The sequence below is a fragment of the Pteropus vampyrus genome, unplaced genomic scaffold, assembly GCF_000151845.1.
Source record: "Pteropus vampyrus isolate Shadow unplaced genomic scaffold, Pvam_2.0 Scaffold20, whole genome shotgun sequence".
Lineage (NCBI taxonomy): Eukaryota > Metazoa > Chordata > Mammalia > Chiroptera > Pteropodidae > Pteropus > Pteropus vampyrus.
In genome coordinates, this window is record NW_011888801.1 from 15151460 (window position 1) to 15173049 (window position 21590).

The 21590-nt window shown below is 39.5% G+C and overlaps 1 protein-coding gene across 5 annotated transcripts in view; it reads right to left on the reverse strand.

The window, feature by feature from the left end:
• MSMB (microseminoprotein beta) overlaps positions 1–21590 on the reverse strand; it is a 72839-nt gene that overhangs the window by 3437 nt on the left and 47812 nt on the right. Inside the window, exons 2-5 of one of the 5 annotated variants that reach the window (XM_011355462.2) lie at positions 18003–18099; positions 8197–8309; positions 1364–1469; positions 142–247 (exon numbers count right to left, since the gene is read on the reverse strand). In XM_011355462.2, coding sequence (XP_011353764.1) covers positions 142–247; positions 1364–1469; positions 8197–8202 — 218 coding nt within the window. In that variant the 5' untranslated portion in view covers positions 8203–8309; positions 18003–18099. Of the gene's footprint in view, positions 1–141; positions 248–1363; positions 1470–3893; positions 3981–8196; positions 8310–18002; positions 18100–21590 lie in introns of those variants that run through there. The other 4 variants (XM_023527979.1, XM_023527982.1, XM_023527980.1 and 1 more) reach the window with 4 other exon arrangements.

Below are 21590 nucleotides of genomic sequence, written 5' to 3' on the forward strand. Positions count from 1 at the left end.
AAAGAAAGAAAGAAAGAAAGAAGTAGGAATAAAAACTAAACCCCCTTCAGGATGAAATTTTGAAAATGGAAGTAGCTGTACCTCAGAGAGTAGCCCAACAGCAGCGCATCCCCCTCTTGGCCCCGCTGGCTTGAGACTTACATGTTGCAACAGGAAATTCCATCTTGGCCACAAGAACACTCCTCACAGTTCTCAGTCTTCCACTTTGAGCTCAGTGGGTGTGTGACTCCATCGAGATCCTTACATTCTAAAATTATACACATGGCATCATCAGTACATGGCATCATCAGCACATGGCATCATCAGTACATGGCATCATCAGTAGGGTCCCCAAGTTATGCAACCAGAACAAGGCCTGTAGGACACTGGGGCCAGCCCCTGCAATCTGCACCCCTCCCAGAGAGGGAGACTCTCATCAATTAAAAAGGCATTTAAAAGAGTGCTTCTGTGTTCACCCACAGCTAAATTCTGGTACTGTCCAGTTCATGCCACTGATCATGTTTACCTATAGCAAGCTTATTAAATCCTTTCAGATTTTATTTCAGAACAGCCATTTCAAGAAAAATAAATAAGTTCCTCCTCTTTAATCAGGTAATTATTATGATCCTAAAGGTACTTGGGGCCAAGTTTTTTCTTCTGGGTTTTCTCTCAATGAATGTCTCATTTTTCCACTTCCTTTTTGCTTTGCTTCTCAACCTCAATGTGCATGTAGAACCTCTTCGGTGTTTTTTTTTTATTCTATGCCTGGGCCTCACCCCAGAACAATGAAATCAGAATCTCTGGGCATGGGGCCCAGGCTGCCACATTTTTAGAAAGCTCCCCAAGTGATACAAATATTCAACCAAGGGTGAGAACCACTGCTTTAATCCTTGATGGTTCAAGAGTGCTTTAGAGACTAGTAATATTGGTATCACCTGAGGCCGTGTTTGATATGCAAACTCTCACCCTCGTTCCAGGCCCACAAAATCAGAAACTGTATTTTCACAAGATTCTCAGGGGGTTTATACACACATTAAAGTGTGAGAAGTAGTGCTTTGGAATAATTGATGATTCTCTGGCCGCATGTAGGCATCAACTGAGAAGCTTTTAAATATGCAGCTTTTACCTCAGAGATTCTGATTTACCTGGTCTTGGATAGAAACCGAGCATTGGTAGGTTTCAAAAAACTCTCCAGGCAATTCTCATATAGCCAGGGTTGAGAATCATTGTCTTATATAAATGGCAAACTGAAGTCCCTCATTTTACTCCATTCCTATAACTGCCTTAATCCTCCATCTCTTATAGACTTAAAGGCCATCATCTGCCAAAAGTTCACGTCTATCAGGCTGCAGTAAAATAATAAACTTGAAAAGCCAAGACTTACCATTAGATAAATCACCTGGAGTGTACATATTAGGCATGAAATAGCACTGGGCATTGCATAAAGTCACAAAGGTGGACCAAACCATGAGCCTGCACAGAAGAGCTTTCTGTAATATAAAATAGAATGACAAAAGGAGAATGAATGGATTCAGGTGGTAGTCATTGACTGAGTGTCCTATATGGGGATCTCTGCTGGGCTCTGGCAGGTGATTTAAAGGTGGAGCTTCTACCCTCAAGTAATCCAGCAAAAGAATAAGACCTACACAAGTTACTAAAATAAACTGGAAAAAAAAGCAAAACGTGAGTCAAATGTCATAGGCCTATAATTATAGTATGCTATTTTATTACAGAAGAGGTTCAGAAGACCCTTGTAGATGTTGATTTTTAGCTGTTTTGCAGAATATGTATAGTTCAAAGGACAGATACCCCAGTAAGAACTTCATTTTCCAGGTGATAAAGGCATTGTTGATGGCTATATGAATGTATCAGTTCATCAAGCTGATACTGGATCTGCAGGACAAAGGAAAGTATCAAGTTGCTCTTGTCATCATTTTGAGATGAGCAAGCTAAATAAATAAACAAACCTTAATGTAGGAATTTTCAAGAACCTTTTTAAAAAGAAGATAGGGTGAGCGTACTTGTTCTATAAGAAGTCTAAAATTAATTATGAACTGCTGCTACTTGAAGTGCATTACTGATATAAAAATAAAATGTCAGGTAAAGTGAACAACATAGAAACCCCAGAAAGTACATTTATAAATACATATAAAAGTTTATTATAAAAGAAACAGTCTTCGAATGACTCAAGGATAGAGTCCAAACATGGTGAGTGGGGAGAGCAAAGTATTCATTTTTGAGATTAATTAGTTGACAATATCTTACATATAGCCTGCCATTGGCTCCTCGCCCCTTGCTTTGGCTTCAGTTTCTCTCCTGTTAAAAGAGGAGTTCTCCCACTTGATTGGAGAGGCTGCTGAGAGCTAATACACAGCCTTAAGCTCGTTGAAGGACAGGGCCAAGTCCTTTGCATCTTTACCAAGTACCCCAGGAGAGGAGCACAAGAAACAGGATCAAAAACAGTGCTGCTTTAATGTGAATATGAATCTCTGGGAGATCATGCTAAGTAAAATGCAGATTCTTCTTTGGTGGGACTCAAGAGTCCACATTTCTGGCAAGCTCCTAGATGATGCATATGCTGCTGGTCTAAGGACAACCTGAGTAGAGAGGCTCTAAAGTCCCTTCTTGTTTCCATGTTCAATTCCTCCACCTCCACCTCTTTCCTCCTTTGTTTCCTTTCCTGCATTCAGTAAAGGTGGCCACCTGATATGTGTAGGCATAGAAGGAAGTGTAGCGACAAGACAGGCATTTGTTTTGCTTTCTAGATGGTGTGGCTTCATGCCAGGCTTGGGGTGAAGTAGGCTGGCAGTGCCCCTAGAAATTGTGTCTCTGGGTAAGTTGCTGCTCCTTGTGTCTTTCCCACATGAATAAGAGTGAGGCATCTTCAAGGGTCTTAACTTAAGTAGGGCAGGGGCATTGCCAGATCTGCAACTTACAAAGTTCACTCTGAGATTGGAGAAGGGATCTGCGTGGAGCAGAAGGATCCCACCCCACCTCTTTTCTACTATTCCAAGCTCCATCTTTCTGAGACAGTTTCTGAGATGTCGTCCAAGGGATGCCCAGAGTCCATTTCTGAGGATCTGCAAATCTCACTTGTCTACTCTTGTCTGTTGGCCACTTCCTTCCTCTTCTTCTTTGCATCCCTAGAGCAGCCCAGTTCATTCCCTTTTACTGGATCTAGCAAAGGATATTTTTAAAAGATCAAGTTTGAATTAAAGACAGGAAGGAGGCCTAGATGAGTTTTTATAGATTTTGGTGCAAAATTCTTTCTTGATACAACATGATACACTGTGAAGGGTGATAGCTTCCAAATTTTGCTGAACATTAAAATCACCTGGGCAGCTTTTAAAAATCCAATTCTCAAGGCCACACTGTACACCAATTAACTCACAGTGTCTGATGTGGGAGTCAGGTATCGGTATTTATCAAAGATCCCCAGGTGATTCCACTGTGCAGTCCAGTTTGGGAGCCACTAGCCTAAAGAGGGGGACATGTGGGTTCCCATCTTAGCTCCCCACTGGCTCATAATGAGACCCCCATAGCAGCGTCTTCCCCTCCCCAGGCTCAAGTTCTCATCTGTAAAATTATGCAGTGTTGTAGCTCTGAAATTATATTTAATTTCACAAGATTTAGAGACACATATAAACTCTAATTGAATGCTAAAATTACTGGAAGAAACAACAGCTTTGATCTTATAGAAATAGTGCTAGATTAATTAAGATTTTCACAAGCTCCCAGATTCTCATTACATTCTACATATTGAATTGCAAGTAATCTATAGAAGATTCATAACTAGGTCACAGTTACCATTAAATTGTATTTAGTAGAAACATGCATCATAACCCATTAAAATAAAGAATATACTATATACACTTTTTCTTTTCTGACCTTTATATATGAAGCCAGTTACCTACCATTGTGACAAGCAGGAGTCCTTATAGGTATGTGCATCCAGGGAAAGTCACAGTAAACTTATATAGGAGAAGGCAATCACACATCTGGCATCATTAGGAAAGCTAATGTGCCAAGGACACACAGTGTTTACAGAGGGTTGACTAGCAACAGGAAACTGGTTTCAGATGATTTATGAGTTACTCATAAATTACATCTCCACCCCGATTAGGTTTACTCTTGCCATCTCTACCCTTGAATATGTATTTGCTCTTGACATGAAAGGGCAGAGAAAAAGAGAACTTCCCTTTCCTGAGATATGTTAGACTGGGAAGCTTAAACAACAAATATTAATTTTCTACAATTCTGGAGGCCAGAAGTCTGAGATCAAGGTGATGGCAGGGTTGGTTTCTTCTGAGGTCTCTCTCCTTTGTTTGCAGATAGTTGCCTTCTCCCTGTGTCTTTACTGGGTCTTCCCTCTGTGTGCATCTGTGTCCTAATCTCTTCTTCCTATGAGGACACCAGTCATACTGGATTATGAGCTCACCTTAATGGCCTCATTTTAACTTAATTACCTTTTTAAAGGACCTATTTCCAAATACAGCCACATTCTGAACTTCAACATATGAACTTGAGGGGACACAATTCAGTCCATAACACCATTTTATCCCAAAATGTTCCCCCACAGCTGGCTACAGTGCCTAAAATTTTACCCTGTGTTCGCTCTATCCACAGACAAGAGCTCAGGCCTCAAAGAGAGCCAACTGGCTCTCAAAGCTCTTCAGAGTTGGCCACAGCAATCCTTTTCTGTGCCATCTTCTACCACTCCTAAAAACAGTCTTGCCACCACCCTATGCCATGTGGGTTAGCTCTCTTGATCCATTGAAGGGCTGCCTCCCCACACACCATGGACACCACAGGCTCCTGCATACTTCTGCTTTCACCTGCATATGTTTAAGCTGCCCCAGGGACTCTCAGTTCCTCGAAGTCGGGGCACATTCGTCGTGGTTGGTGGCCTCTCAATTTCTTTTGAAACACCAAGTTTGAAGAATTTCTCACAGTGTGAGTCCCACCTTATCTAGGATTTTAGGTCCTAACGTCCTTGTCACAGGCACGTCACCTAAGTTCCACAATCAGACACACATAGCAGGACTCCCTTAAAGAGGATTAATGGAAACTGGTATCATGTAGAGTCCCTTTGCAATGAAGGCAAACAAGGTGGTGCCTAGGACAAAGGTTTTTGCAGTCCAGTATGCTGTGACAGTTGTGCGAGGGGTAATGACTATGAGCAGTAGCAGAGATCTTGCTGGAGCCATCAGCAGTGGGGTTTTGGGTGACTCATCTGGCCTTGTGGCAACCAAATCTGTGTCTCTAGCTTTCCACAAAGACTGTGAGCTGACTGACATCTTTAGTAAATTCCTCTTTTGCTCACACAGACTGGAACAGGTTCTGTTGAAGCAGGTCACAACTAAGAACTTTGTGATGAAGACAGTGTCCATAACTTATTCCTGTCTATATCCTTCTCAAAGACTGGCACAGTCTCTGGTGCAGTGCAGCCATGCCGAGTAGAACTACACCTGGTTTTATGCAGATGTCCCACATGCCAATCAGTGCCATAGCTAAAAAGAGCTCATCTGCCACTCACTAGGTGCTGGCAAGAAGGTTGTCCTATCTGCCCCTACCCAGAAGCTCGAATTGTGGCTTATGATGGGGGAGGAATGTTGTGAACAGGTGTGGGTGCCACTCCTTGATTTTGACCTTATTTCAACTTTCATCTTAACAGACTGAACAAACCTTATTGTCCCCTTAATTAATTAATTAATTAAAGAGGCACATGTGTATGTACACACACACACACACACACACACACACACACACACACACACACACACACACACACTCCATACGTGTGGCCGAAAAAGAGAGAACAGAGATAAGCAAAAAGAAAAATGCTGTTTGTTGTACTGTCCCAAGATAGCTGTTGTCAGAATTTTGGAGGATTTCCTTTAAGAGCATCCTAGGCATATTTTCATTTAGGAGAGACAAAATTACATACACTTTTGCCTAATTTGGGACATTGTACATACTGTTATACACAGGTTATAGCATAGTTATGCAATCTGCTTTATTCATTTAGTAATGATATGACCATACTTGCATATCAATAAATAGAGGTCTGATCACTATTTTAATGGCTACATTTTACTACATGGAATGGCTAAGCCTTCATTTATTTGATTAATCACCTTTTGTTGAACACTCAGGTTGTTTCCGACTTTTCTTTTAATTAGAATTTTGACCTTTAGATAAAATTTTCCACACATTAATTTCCTCAGGACAAATTTGTAGAGATAGAATTTCTGGGTAAAAGGTATTATTATTTCATTATCTGGTAATCTGATAGGTTGGAAATGTTATTGTTTTTTAATTTACTTTTCTTTGAAGTTGGGCAAGAGTAGACATTTTTTGGTATACTTATTGGCCAACTGTATTCCTTCTTCCATGAGTAGCCTGTTCACTCGTATCCTTGTCTTACTTTTTTTTTTTCTTTTGGGGTGTTTATATTTTCCTTCCAGATTAGTAAATAGGCTCTTAATATTTTAAAGATATTAATCTGCAATTGTTGCATACACCACAAATATTTTCATCACTTTTTCATCTAACACTGACTCTGGAGTTAGACCTGAGGAATAAGAAATTTTCCTCCATTCTATTTTTACCTTTAAAGTGATATGTTTTGACATATAGAGATTTTAAACTTTTAGTTAGATCTATCAAGTATTTATTATATGGTTCCTTGCCTTAATTTTATATGTTTAACAGCTAGAAAGGTTTTAAGGCTTCTTTTGGGGATTTGTCACATTTTAAAACATTTTACTTTTAAATAGGTAATACATGTGCATTTAAAATCCTCTTTTAAAAAAATAAGTCTCTCCTACTTGTCCCCCAGTCTCTCAGTTCTTCTTGCTAGAACTCATGCTATTTGGAACACAATTCTTGATGTGTTGCACACACTGTTCTGTGTCTTGCTTTCTTCTTTTTGTGCTCTATTCTTTCTAATGGCTGCCTAATATCCTACTGTATGAATGTACTAAAATTTACATAATCAGTCTCCTAGCAACAAGATGGCTATTTAAGTTGATTCCAAGTTTTGCTATTACCAGCCATGCTACTACCATTATGTGCTCATATACCTCTGAGCCCCATTCCCATTTTTTTAAAACTTTTTATCTTGGAATAATTTGAGATTCACAAGAAGTTGCAAAGTACAGAGAGTTCCTGTGTACCCATCTTCTGCAATGATAACATCTTAAATAACCAAAGTTCATTTTCAAAACCAAGAAATTGGCATTGGTACAATAGTACAACATTATAACTGAACTGTAGACTTTACTCTGATTTCATCAGTTTTTATATGCGCTTTCTGGTCTGTCCAGTTCCCATTTAATACAATTCCACTTGGCTTTCTGGGGTTTTTTCACCCATGTTACTTTAGAAGCAGTGTCGAGTAACTGGAGGCTCACCAATACATGTGATACGTCACTCTGACCCTGTCACTTGCCCAGAGTAACACTGGGTCATGGTCTAAGCTCTTCATAATTGACAACCTCCACTAAATAGCTTTTATAAAGGTCTTTGATACATTTTCTATTTACCTTTGTGTGTGCGTGTATATGTGTGCACTATATCTGGTGGAGCAAGAAAAGCCTATGATTCACACCACTTTTAAAACACTGGTGGAGGAGCACGTGTGCTCTCCTCATTGCACCAGGAGACTGTGCACTCTATGCCAGCCTCTTCCTCCACTCAAGTCACTAATGGCATCTGAGGGTGGTTACCAGGCTATCCCAGGCTCCAAGAAAATATTCCATTACTCTCCTTTGAAATGGACTTTCAAGGCAAAGACTGTTGTGCCAGTGTATTCTATATTGCTGTAGTTAAAAAAGACAAAGTGAAGGAACTCTTCTGGGCAATTGTTTTGCTCAGCTGCCAGGTTTTTATGAAGAATAGTGTTCTGGTGGGGTTACACTGTTCTAGGCTGTGATACTTGACATGTGAGTATATGAACAAAGTCACTGCTGATTTTGACCTGTGACCCCATGGGGTTGTACCAAACTCCCAAGAAGCCTATATATGAATGTCAACTTAACAGAGTCCCCTTCATGACACTGGGGAGGGAAAGGGAAAAGGAACAACATGTATGAAGAGGCTGCCCTGCAGTAGACTGTAAAAGGGGTTTTCATGATGAGGTCCCTACGTAGTCCCACTCTACAGAGAGGAAACAGAAGACCCTCTCACTATCCCACAGCTTGTAAATGAGAGTACCTGCATTGGAACTCAGATCTGCTGGCTCCCAATCTTCACTCTCTCCTGTATCTCACTGTATCTGATGACCACAGTCTCCTTCTTTAGAAAACACTGCCTGAGTTGCTGGGTAACTGCAGAATGAGAACAAGGAGATTTAGTGTAGAGGTTAGGACAGAAGTAGGTTCTAATCCAAATTCTTCCCCTGCATAGCTGTGTGACCTTGGGCAAATTTCTTAACATCTCTGGCCTTTATTTTACTCGTTTATCAAATAGGAATGATGATCTCCTTGTCAAAGGATTTGCATAAAAAATAAATGAGAAATGCGTCTAAAGCATTCAGCCAATTCCGGATAAAGGGTGATGTCATCATTTTTTTAAATGGTGGCACCTTCGAGCAACAGCAGTTTGCTGCATCTTTCTCTCCTGTGAATCTGGTGGCTGAAGTCTCCTCTACTTTGAGAAGTGTTAGTGATGCCCTGCCCAGTTCTGTCTCTGTAATATGCCATCTGCCTTCACACTGGGACATTTCATGAGCCACGAGCATAAGTGCACATTTCAGTAGGAATGTACCCTTCCTATTGTGTGGTCTGCAGCTGGTGATTCTGGTGAAGAGGGAAGGTGGGAGAAGCTGCCTTCTGTAGATGGGCGATTTTGGTACATGTAGGTTTTTACTTGCTAATTTCCTCTCGGAGGTAGCTTCAACTTCACATTTTATGAGATACCTTGTGACATCCCATCGTATCTGCTGAGTAAACACCTTTTCTGTTGATCCCCCCACCTCACTTTCTTGTAATTTGGTCCTCTTCTCTAATTTCACAGATGATCCTTTGGAAAAAAGATGGATCAAGTATTGGCATATGCAAGAATTTTAATCATTTGTTTGACAAATATTTGTTGAGTGCCCATTCAAGGCCTTCTGATTGCTTAGCAAATCCTTTGAGTCTCAATCCAGGATTATCTTATTTTCAGAAATATAGCTTTCCTAACTTAGCCCAGGGGAATTCATGTTTGCTGAATTGATAGATTGCCGGTATTTTAATTAAATTAACATAGATTTCTGCCTCCCATGGGAGAGAGATGCTACAGAAAAACATTTCTGGCCCTTTATATGTACCTACTTGTTTTACTGACTTGATTTTACAAGTGAGCCTTTAAAACAGTTTCACTGTAACAAATCCTATTATATCTATTAAACAGCAACTGTTGTAATCTGTAGCATCTCAGAGCTGAAGGAGCCAGTGGAAGATTGCATACTCTGACCTTATGGACCAGGACTTAGCTTGAGAAAGTCCAGTGACTAGCTAGTAAATTGTAGAGTCCCATACATTGTCAGAGGGAAATGACTATGGTCTCAGGCAGCAGGGCAAAGGACAGATGAAGAATGAAAGTAGGTGTCTCAGGTGCTTCCCTCCAGGACTACTGCAAAGACCAGGCTTTTCTCTCTATACTTTTCTTTCTAAACTAGGCTTTTCTTGCTATAATTATGACAAAGAATGTTCAGGAGTTCCTGTTGGACACCATTGGTCTAACTTTTAATCTCTTGGGATGAGCTATCTTTGAAATGGGAAATACTATTTTGCCAGCAGAAGCTTAGACCTGCTGATACTTGATTGATTAGGTGGCAATGGGAGAGAATATTCCATTCTCTATCGCCACCTAAAACCTAATAAGCTACTGTAAGATGGTTTTTGGAAGCCAGGTTTTGGAATTTTCATAATGGATATTGTTCCTGTTGGTAACTCTCTCTGGGAATTTTGGCTACTGTGGTCAGAGGTGTTATCTCACTTGACTGCAGTTTGCCATACAAGGGAAGATGTATTCCAATAGGATGTCAGCTAAAGTGTGAGTTCCTCAGCATCCCACCTCCTACTGCACCACCCTATCCCCACCTGCAGATTGACCCTACAGGTTCCTTCCCCAGCTCTACCCCACAGAGCTGCTCACCACCTAGAGCCACATGGCCCTTGGTGAAGCCACTGAAGAGTTGGGTTCCCAATCAGTGGGGGCCTCATTCACCAGTCTTCAAGTTGATTACTTGTCTCCCATCTGTCATGGTCTAGTTGTTCTCCAGAGCCTTTCCAAGCTGTCATCACATCTCTTAAACCTCCCACCCATGCAGGCTTCCTTCACACCCTGAAGATAATCTCACTGCTTATCTCATAGAGACCAGAGCTGAGAACTACCTCACCTGTCTTCTACACATTGACTTGCACCTTCTCCTATCCATTCAACTGTCCCTCTGGGTCCCTTCCCTGTCCCAGATGTGCCATCTGGATCTCAGTCCCCTGCTCCACACACACCTTCCCAAGGACTTCTTCCATCTTTTTTGGTGACAAGTGGGCTAAAGGGGCAGATGGAAAGTATCTAGCACATGTGAATTGTTGAGTTCCAACCAGGAAAAAAGAGATCCTCACTGGAGATCCAACCCCCTGTCTGTTTTTCATTTTAGAGTCTGATACCACACCGCAGGACCAGTTTCCACAATTGTTAAGATATTGTCAGCCATATTAGAAAAATGAACTTAAACTAGCACAGGCAAAAAGATACATTTTGGGTTTAAGTGTTCGGTCCAGAGGTGAACTAGCTTCTAGATTTACAGGCTCAGACTATGTCAGACCTTATGATAGTTTTCATTTTCCAGCAACCAGAAAGTTGGAGGCTGATGGAGGCATATGTACTCATTTATGCAAAATGATTATGCCCATCTATTTCAACAATAAGACAAATCCAAGTTCATATGCCAATAGATGCAGCAGAAGGTCTTTGACAACATCAAGGATGCAGTAAGGTGAACAAACCCCTATGGGGCAAGGGTGACAATGAGACACAGATTCCGTAGTTCCAAGGAAAACTTATAATGAGACTGTAAAGCCACTAATAGAACAGTAAGCACTGTAGTAGGTATGGGTCTCCTGTGCCATCCAGGGGCACTGTCTACTTTGTCTAACCTGGGGAGATATTAAAAGAATGTGCATGAAGCTAGGAAGCCAGGGACCGGGAATACTGCTGGTAAATAACTTTTTTCCCCTGCAAGACAATTATCTAGAAAAGTGTGAAAACAACAAATGAAACACTGAAATGAAGAAGTAGAGTTAGAGCAAACAAACATGTCTGGAATTAACCACTGAGGAACCTAACCAGATTTTATCCTAGAGAAAGGGCAGATCCAGGAATCCCCAAGGAGGCTCAGAATCTTATTTGTCAAGTGGACTAAAGGCTATTTGGTCAAGGATCGTGTGTTTACGGTTTAGAGCAATTATGCAAAGAACCCAGAAACCACTGCTTCCCTGACCTTAATGTACTCTTTGTGAAATGAATGCTTGCTTTCTTTTGAAAATAAGGTGGTGACAATAAAGGCTTTGGTTGGTGACAGTTTCTTTCTTCTTTCTGGGGTGGTATTCAAATGTTGAACAACCAGCATGACTCAACCATTGACCCATTAGTACAGTTGCCAGCAGTCTGTCTGTGAGCCCCTACTGTGCCAGATGTTGCCTCTTTCATTTCTGTGTCTGGTGAGGTATAAAGGTGCCAGGATATTCAGCATGGTGGGTGGAGACCCTCTGGGGTCTCAGAGCAGTGGCCATTTATCCACCTGTACCTCTAAACTGATGCACACCAGCACCACCAGCCCTGATTCTCTTTTGTCATAGAGGAGCACCTGCAAAGTACATGTGGCCACCAGAATCAGAGACAAAAAAGTCAGCCAGCAATCTTCACAGTTCACTAATAGCAGTGCCTTCCAGAAGCCCCTTGGGATTGAGGGCTAAGAGGCAGGAGTAGAGTAGGAGAGTTTTGTGGAAGACAGCAGAAGATATGTTCAGAGACTGAATCGTCTTTGCCAGAATTTAATTAGCACAGGTTTGCTGTGGAATTATAATAAATTTGCAAACCTATAGTATATAGGATAATATCTCTTAATAAGCCAATTAAGAAATAACATACTCCAAACCAATAACAGATTAATCACACTATTGTTCCAGGCAAAGGGAGGTGTACTGTTTTATATGAGAAGGCACTTGAGAGAGTTGGCTACCAACCGAAATGCTGATTTCAGCTGCCTGCACAAAAGTATAATTCCCCCGTTACTAGAGAATGAAGACACCAGTGCTGGTGGGCCTGCTGATCTCTTTCACTGGCCACTATGCCGTTTATCACCACTGTCCAGGAGTGTCTTTGCCAAAACAGGCACAAATGCCCCAAAGCTCTTCCGAGAGTTTTTAGGTTAGTGAAAAGTTGCCTCACCCTGCAAAATTTTTTGTACCAGACTCTTGTTAAAAATGGAAAGACAGGTTTTATTCAAATGACGGCAGTAGGGGAGGCTCTCTAGTGTAAACTGAGCTCAACTCCACAAAAAAATAAGGCAGGAGGCATTTTAAATGCTGAGCTGTGCTAAAGGAAAAGTACTGAAGGACATTGGAGTGGAGAGAGATTTGGTTAGTGTGATTAGGCCATCTGTGTTACTAACTGGTGCTTATAGAAGTTAGGCTCCTATCCTCCCACAGAGATTGGGAGACCGAGGGCTCTATCTTTGATGATTACTTTTCAAAGGGTTAGCTCTCAGGTCCTAGAGAAAGAAATTTCTGGGGTGATAGAAGTTATATGTCAAACAGAGAAATGATGTTTTACAGTTATAAGTTTTCTGTAGTAAACGTTCTAAAAAAAGGGAGGTCGGGGTCTATAGTCAGGTTTTGACTGGAACAAACAGTAAATTCTTTTGGCAGCATTGAGTTTTCTCAGGGGTTGTCATTCTAGGGATATAGCCTTGAGCTGTTAGAAACTGTGCTAGTGTTTGTTCAAGTCTCTTAGTGTTAGGGAATGGACAAAATTGTGCAGAGTCTGCAATTCTCTTACTCTAAGGCTAAAGCCCAATCGAGAAGAAGGCTCAGAGGCAGCTGACTAAAGTTTGGTCAAGAAGAGAATTTTTGTCACTAAAAACTCACTGTAATCAAGACGATGTGGTACTGGCATAAGAACAGACTTAAAGATCAATGAAATAGAATTGAGAGTTCAGAAATAAACTCTTTATATGTAGTCAGCTGATTTTAACATCCAGCAAATATTTATCTCAAACCAAGCATGATGCTAAATTCTGGGATTATTGAGATACTAATTATGGGCTGTTATTCAACTCTCCATTTCGTGAAGAGAATATTTTGTGTTAAGGGATATGGCAGAAACATAAGGGAAGTACCAAGCAACCATCGATCTGCTTTCAGTTTTCCCACTTATAAAATATGGTGGTTGGACTAAATCGTTATTCTCAAACTTTAGAGTATATAAGAATCACCAAGAAACTCCTGAAAATACAGGTTCCTAGGACCCCCCACCCTGCAGAGTATAATCTCATAGGTCTGGGGCTCAGGAATATGCATTTTTAGCTAGCCTGCCGCCACCCCCACCCCCACTGCCCCCGTTGATTCTGACACAGGGAGCACATGTAAGAAATATTGGCCTAAAATATCTTTGATTTCTATATTGTGAAAATGTACAAATTTACCTTTTGGTTGCATTGTCAAGAGTCTGACAAATATATCAGCAATAAAATGTTCATTATAGCACTGTTTCTTCTAGGAAGACACATACAAAGAGACAGACAGACAGACAGAGAGACAAAGAGAGACAGAGACAGAGACAGAGAGAAGGACGGGAGGGAATCTAAATACCCATCTATAGAGAACTCGTAAAGAAACTATCATAGTCATAAAGGATGACTAACGAGCTGTTAAAAAGGAATGAGGTCGTTCTCTATGTACTGATATATTAAAGAACTCTAAATATACTTTTAAGAGTAAAAAGGGAGATGCCAAACATTGAGCATGACAAATTATGCTTTCCAAAGATGGCCATAATATCTGCTCTTCTGCAATGTCTCCCCACTATTAAGCATTAAGTCTATTTCCCCTCCCCTTGAATCTGCTTAGCAAATGGAATACGGCAGCTGGGATGTTCTGGGACTTCCAAGTCTAGGTCGTACGAAAGCTTGTAACATCTGCCTTGGTCACTTTTGGGACAGTCCTCCTCAGAATCCACTGGTAATGTTATGAGAAGCCCAAGCCTCATGAAAAGATCATATGCCAACACTCCCTTACGCGGTGTAGGGGCTCACCTTAGTGCATCCCTGATGCTGTCAAAGACCTTCTGCTGCATCTATTGGTATATGAACTTGGATTTGTCTTATCGTTGAAATAGATGAGCACATTCATTTTGCATAAATGAATACATATGATAGCATCAGCCTCCATCTTTCTGGTTGCTGGAGAATGAAAATTCTATCATAAGGTCTGATGTAGTCTGAGCCCGTAAATCTAGAAGCTAATTCACCTCTGGACTGAACACTTAAACCCAAAATGTATCCTTTTGCCTGTGCTAGTTTAAGTTCATTTTTCTAATATGGCTGACAATATCTTAAGAACTACGGAAACTTGTCACGATATTATTGACTATATTTACTTTCACCCTTTTTACCTAACCCCATCATCTACTTCTCCTCTGGCAACAAAACCTTAGGTCTCTGTTTCTATGAGTATGTTTTTGTTTTGTTTTGTTTGTTCTTTTTTTTTTCCTTTTAGGTTTCACATATAAATGAAACCATACAGTATTTGCTTTCTCTGCCTGACTTATTTCACTTAGCATGAGACTCTCTAGGTCCATCCATGTTGTTGCAAATGACAAGATTTCACTTTTTATTGCTGTGTAATATTCCATTGTGTGTATACATACATATATATACAAATATGTATATCACATATTCTTTATCCATTCTTCTATCGAGGATGCTTCCATATATTGCCTATTGTAAATAATGCTGCAATGAACACAGGGTGCAGATATCTTTTCAAACTGGTGTCTTTATTTCTCTTGGATAAATACCCAGGCTAGATTATATGGTGGTTCTAAGTTTTAATTTTTGAGAAACTTCTATACTCTTTTCCATAGTGGTAGCATCAACTTAAATTCCCACCAACAGTACACAAAGTTTCCTTCTCTTTTCTCCTCATCCTCACCAATTCTTATTTCTTTTCTTTTTGATGAGCCATTCTAACAGGTAACATCTCACTGTTTTGATTTCCATTTTGCTGATGATTAGTGATGTTGAACATCTTTCTTTTTTCATTTTTCTCCCTGAGAAAGCTCAGTATTTATTTTTTTCTTAAAGGCTTTTTTATTAAAATGTAACTGACATGCAATATTATGTACACCACAGTTATTCAACATTTATATACCTAAGAAAGTGATCACTATGATAAGCCTAGTAACAATATGATACCTACAATACTATTGACTACATCCCTATGCTGTATATTACACCTACATGACTCATTTATTTTATAACTGTAAACTAGAACCTCTTATTCCCCTTCACCTTCCCTCCTTTAAAATTTTTTTCAGTTACAGTTCATAATCAATATTATTTTTTATTAGTTTCAGGCATACAGCATAGTGGTTAGAGATTTATATAATAGAAGAAGTGATTCCCCAATTAGTCTAGTACCCAGCTGGCACTACATATAGTTTTTACAATATTATTGACTATAATCCCTATGCTGTACTTTACATCCCTGTGACTGTTTTGTAACTATCATTTTGTTCTTAATCCTTTTACCTTTTTCACACAGCTTCCCAACCCACCTCCCATCCATTTGTTTGTTCATCAGTTTGTTCTCTGTCTCTATGAGTCTGTTTGTGTTTTGTTTGTTCATTTACTTTGTTCTTTAGATTCCACGTATAAATGAGATCATATGGTATTTGTTTTTCTCTATTTGACTTTTTCCACTTCGCATAATACCCTACAGGTTCATCTGCAGTAAGTCCATTTTTAAGCTCTATTTATGTTTAAAGTAATTAATAATAACTACACTTTAAGAATCATTAAAATCTTCTAGACAGTCATATTTTATGATTTCTCTTAATTAGCTGGTCATGGTTCATAATTTCTGACAAAATTTAAAGTTTTGATTTTAGAGAGTTTTTGTCTTTACATTAAATGGCAGAAAAATACAACAGAGGAAATGTTGCCACTTATAATAAACTGGAGTCAAGTTTAGTCTTACTTAAACCTTGTCTCAATTTGATTAGTTAGTAAATATAAACTTTCTGCTTAGCTTCCTGGATTTAAATATTCTGTATTTAAATATTCCTGGTTGAGCCAGGAGAAGTGATCCACAACACAGTAAAAATACTTTCAGATACAAGCGATATACTTTATATTCTTTTATTAAACCTTTCTTAAGATTTCACTTATAGTTTTTGTTTTCAAAGACAGAACATTTAAAAATTTTTCCAAATATTTATTGAATACTCACTTCAAGGCTGACACCTTCTTTCGCATTATGTATATCAAGCCCATTAAATACTCATAAAACCTTACATTATAGTCTTCACTCTATAGACAGGGAGACTGAGGCACAGTTTGCCCAAGGTCACATTTCTAGTGTGTGATGGAGTCAATATTTAAACTCTTATAAACTAATCCCACTGCCCAAGTTCTTAGCCACTCTACTGTTTCTTGATGAGTTTGCAGACTACTCCTTGCCCTTGTCACTCTCTACCATTGTTCTTGCCATCACACAAAACCCTTCTTTCTCTGCTTTGACACCTCTGCTTGCTCAAGTGCTATGCCTCACCTGCTCCAAAATGTGGACTGACCTCAGTGACAGGAGGATGCAAGCTTGTGTCCCTGTCTTTCACCAGTCCTCCAATCCTTAAAAAGCAATGTTGCATAAGGTAGACACACAATATAAATGTTTGTTCCATGAATGGCTGGATTAAAATGAATAAACTATATTCACATAACCTAACTTTCTCTTTTATTTTTCTCAAAGAAATTTCTTTGGACTCATTAGATCTTGAGAATCTTTTATGTGAGCCCAATTAGAGAGTTTATAAGTTGTTTATTGATACATATAAAAGCGGACAGATTGGTACGGAAGGTATTATTTTACTGAGGAGTAAATAGTCTTAGAGAGAAAGCGAAAGTTACCTAAGTTTAGTTATCTAGCTAGTTGGCATTCAGAAGTATAAAGAGAATAGGCTAAATGCATCAGACACAACTGGGCTCAAATTTTGCTTCTGCCATGTGAATTTGGACAGGTAACTTAATGTTTTTAAGCCTATTTCTTCATTTTTAAAATATATGCATTTATGACTATTCTTTAGGATTGTTGGGAAGGTTAAGGTAATACAGGTAAAACTCCTACTAATTGCCTTCATAAATGTCACATTTCTTTTATTCTAACTCTGGATCCAGTGCCTTTCTCAGAGTATAGAGGGGCCTCTCTTAGAGACGTGTCTAGCAGGTTCCACCAAATGGAAGCTTGTGTATATCAACAGTTAGAAAACTTTTAATACCAAGTGTCTTTAACAGGAATGTAAAAGCAAACAGACACACATAAAAACAAGGGTGTGCATCTTTGTGTGGGCAAGAGTATACAAGGAGATGCAGATGGAGGTAATATTCACTCTCAAAAGCTTTATGCAACCTAAAGCAGAATTTTAAGTATAGAAAGGGAATGTGGGAGACAATTTCAAGCTTGCGAAGCATTTGACTAGCTTAAATAGCAATAAGAGTTAAATCTATGTAGTGCTTTATGAATTCCTTTACATTGTTTTTTTGGTTTAGTTTCGTAGTCCAGTTATGCTCATTCTGTTGATGGACATGCTGAAAGAGCTTTAAGATGCCTAGCTAATTAGGGACTCAAATCCAGTTCTAACTTTTTCCAGAGTTGGAGCTCCTCTCAAATTCCATGCTGCTTCTCATCTGTTATATCCAAGTGCACAGAGATCTCTTTCACTCATACTGTTTAAAGCAATGCCTCAAATCTCACCACATAGAAATGAAGATGTCACAGTCACTAGAATCATTATAATCAAGCTCACACTCCTGAGGTCTGGGATGAACACTAAGAGAAACCATCCATAATTCTGAAAGACATGAAAATGGTATTAGTTTTAACATATTTATAAATGTGTTATATTCATTGTACAATAAACATGCCTAGGTTGAGCTGCAGTTTGAGGACATGGCCTCCTTTTCTCCCCAGTTAGCCTCACACTGCTTGGTCAGCACCTTCACCATCTTCCACACTGCTGGGAAAGGGCTTTCCTTTTCCCTTTGTGCCCGGGTACTCTGTTCTACAAAGCCCAGACTCGTGCCCTATCATAGGATCTAATCCTGTATTACTTTTCCAGTCATCTTTACTTTACCTTTGTCTCCCTCCTACCTGCGACAATAACCAGAAAAGAAAAATAAAAAGTAAATAAGCATATTTCCTTATCTGGTTTATCCTTAAGTCAAAAGGAGGAGGGACTAAGATAAATATTTAATAAGTATTTAATTTGCCTTAGAGTCAAAAGGAGGAGGAACTAAGCTAGATAAATGATGATAACATTTAAGGTAGATAAACATGAAGTCTTGTTTATTTCCCCAAATTAACTGTATAATAATGGGGTGGTACTGACAATATTAGCCAAAGAAGCTTGCCCTTTGTTCTCATCCTACTCTACTTTCTGGTACCCCTGTGCTGAGTGTAGGGTGCTACCTAAAGTAATTCAGAAAGAAGTGATTCAATGCTCAACTTTTAATTTCAGAATAGACTTGCACAGCCCATGGCAGAGATAATAGTTTTAAAAGAAAAAAGGCTTTGAGGGCATCAACAAATTCAATTCTTAGCCTGAACATTCAGCATCAAAAAATACTTAACACCTGCCCAGATTAGATGAAAATCCCATAAACCTGGGGAAAGGAGAGAGTTGGAGAGGGGAGCAGTACAGTGAATCACTGATGTTGGTCCCTGAAAGGGAACTCTGTGTCTTTCCCATTGTCTCATCCAGGGTGGGCAGCAGAGGAAAGAGTAGAGATAACAGAATCCTCAGTAAGTGAGAGGATCTTCAAGTGGGGAAAGGAAAGCTGTGCTCATTTCTTGTGGGGCACAGGGAGACCAAGAGAGGTCTTTGAATATTCCTATACTGTAGGACACAGTGACAGCAGCAGTGTGGAGCAACATCTTCTGTCTCCTGGGCTTCTAGGGTGGTGAGGGAACACATCTAAAAGTGCCCCTGTGTTCTCTGAGAGGCCATGGGGTCCACAAGAGCCTTTGCAATGAGGACAAGTAAGAGTCTAGTGTGTGGTGGGATACTTTGGACATATTTCCAAGTGTTTCATCATACCCTTTAAGTCTGTTGCCTCAGGGCCTCCCATCCATTGAGTCAGGGAGGAGGCAGGTGCCACTCTGAACAAAGGGGTCATTGTTCTGCTTTGGGCTTCTGTTCTGAATTTCTACCAAGACAATGCTCTTGAAGGTTTGGACTGATTCAGAAAGAGATTCACTGTTCTTTAAGATTAGGACAGCCCATGTCTACGTTTATGCCTGTTGTCTCACATTACTAAGGACCCCTCTTTCAGCTTTTTTGTAGTGAGGGAAATGTTCTAAATTTCTGTTATGGTGGTGGTTATATGGATGAAAAATGAGTTCTACAGAAAGTTACCTCACAGAGTGATCTGATCATAAATTCCTAACTGGCAGGTCATAGTGGATTGTCATGCCCAGGCATGTAACTTCTTTAGTAAAAGGCTTAACTTTGCCTTAAAGAAGCCCTGTCTATTGTTCTTGTGCATCTAGGTTAACACACTTTTGAAATGCCTCCTTTTCAGACCCCTCAGAGGTTAAGCCACCCTCAAGGGAGCACATAATCTTGTTAACTATCCTGTAATCCAATCCCTGCCTTGCTTTCACCCACCTTCATGTAATCTTCCTTAGATTAGATTCTCTCCTTAATTTCAAATGCATAAAAGAAACTGCAAATTCATTCTCGGGAGCATTTAAGACCTTGCTCCCTGGCATATGTCACAGTTTGGCTCAAATTAACTCTTATAAAAATTTTTTATAGGTTTGGATGTTTCTTACGTTAACAGTTACACAATTCTACACATTTGTCAAAACTTTTCCAACTGGACACTTAAACTAGATGAATTTTATTGTATATAAATTAAATCTCAAAAGTGATTTTTTTAAAAAGACAAGATGCTGAAACTAGTGAATGGAAGTTTAATGAGGGACAGAATGTGGACAGAAAAGGAGCCACATAATAAACCTGAGAAGTTCAGGGGAGGCCCTCAGAGGCTGAAAGTAACCACACGGGGTGATTTGAATGAAAAATTTCTAACTAAAAGAGGGTCATGGTGGGTAGTCACATCCTAGGCCTGTGGCTTCCTTAACAAAGGTCAATCTTTATCTTTGAAATTGTCTATTGTCTTTGTGCATCTAAGATAACATACCTTTGAAATGTCAGAGTAATTTTCTTTTCCAGACCCCCTGAAGGCACAACCATGGACACCAGAGCACAAGACTACATTGTTATCTTATTACTCACATACCATCTCTATGTACTGTAAATATTAACTATCCTGTACCCACCAATGTAAAAGAAGTATGTGTCTCTCTGTTTTACTTTTCATCCACTCTCAGAGAGTCCCCCACTTTGCTTTCTTCTCCCACCCTAATCTACCACCACTGAATTTCATGCAGCCCTCCTATGTCTCTTCCTTTGATTCTAATGTCTAAAATAAGCTGCAGAACTGCCATTCTCCAGAGCATTTTCTCAATCTATAGAGATTTTGCTTCTTGGCAATTGTCATCAATTTGCTCAAATAAACTCTTATAAGACTTTTTTTTATAGGCTGGACATCTTTCATCAACAAGAATATTATATTGTCTCAAAGTTTCCCCTCCAAATTGCTTATCAATTACCAAAGGAAAAATAGTAATTTTCAATGGAATAAAATGATACCATTTTAACAAAGTAATCAAAACTAATTGCTAATGATGGGGCAAAAATGAGTTTCCTGCTATGATGCCCTGAGGACGTTCTTTGTGGAGTTCCTGCCAAAATTATAAAACTTAATCTAATTATAAAGAAGTATCAGACAAACCTAGTCTGTAAAATAACTTGCCCATACTCTTCAAAATTATCAGGGCCATCAAAGATTAAAAAAAAAAAGGCTGAGGAGATGTTTCCAGTTAAAGGCAACTAAAGAAGTATGATGACTAAATGCAATCTTTGATCCTAGACCAGATCCTGAACTCTAATATAGAATATTAGGACAATTGGCAAAGTGCTGCAGTCCAGCCACGACAGGATCCAGGAGGCCCCGAAGGTGGGCAAGGCATCAGCGCGGGAGACAGTCAACTACACAACTCAGAGGCGGTATGACACTGTTCCGTTTTATTGTGATTTGAGTACAACTTTTATACTTTTTATTTTGGCATTTGATTATACTTTGTAGTTAAGGTAGCAGGGAGTTAAATTTCTGTGGTTAGGCGAAGCAGAAAATCTTACAGAGTATATTATTATTAATATTCATGATTAACTAGTACATTTTTCTCTCAATCATTAGAACAGAACTACCAGATGGA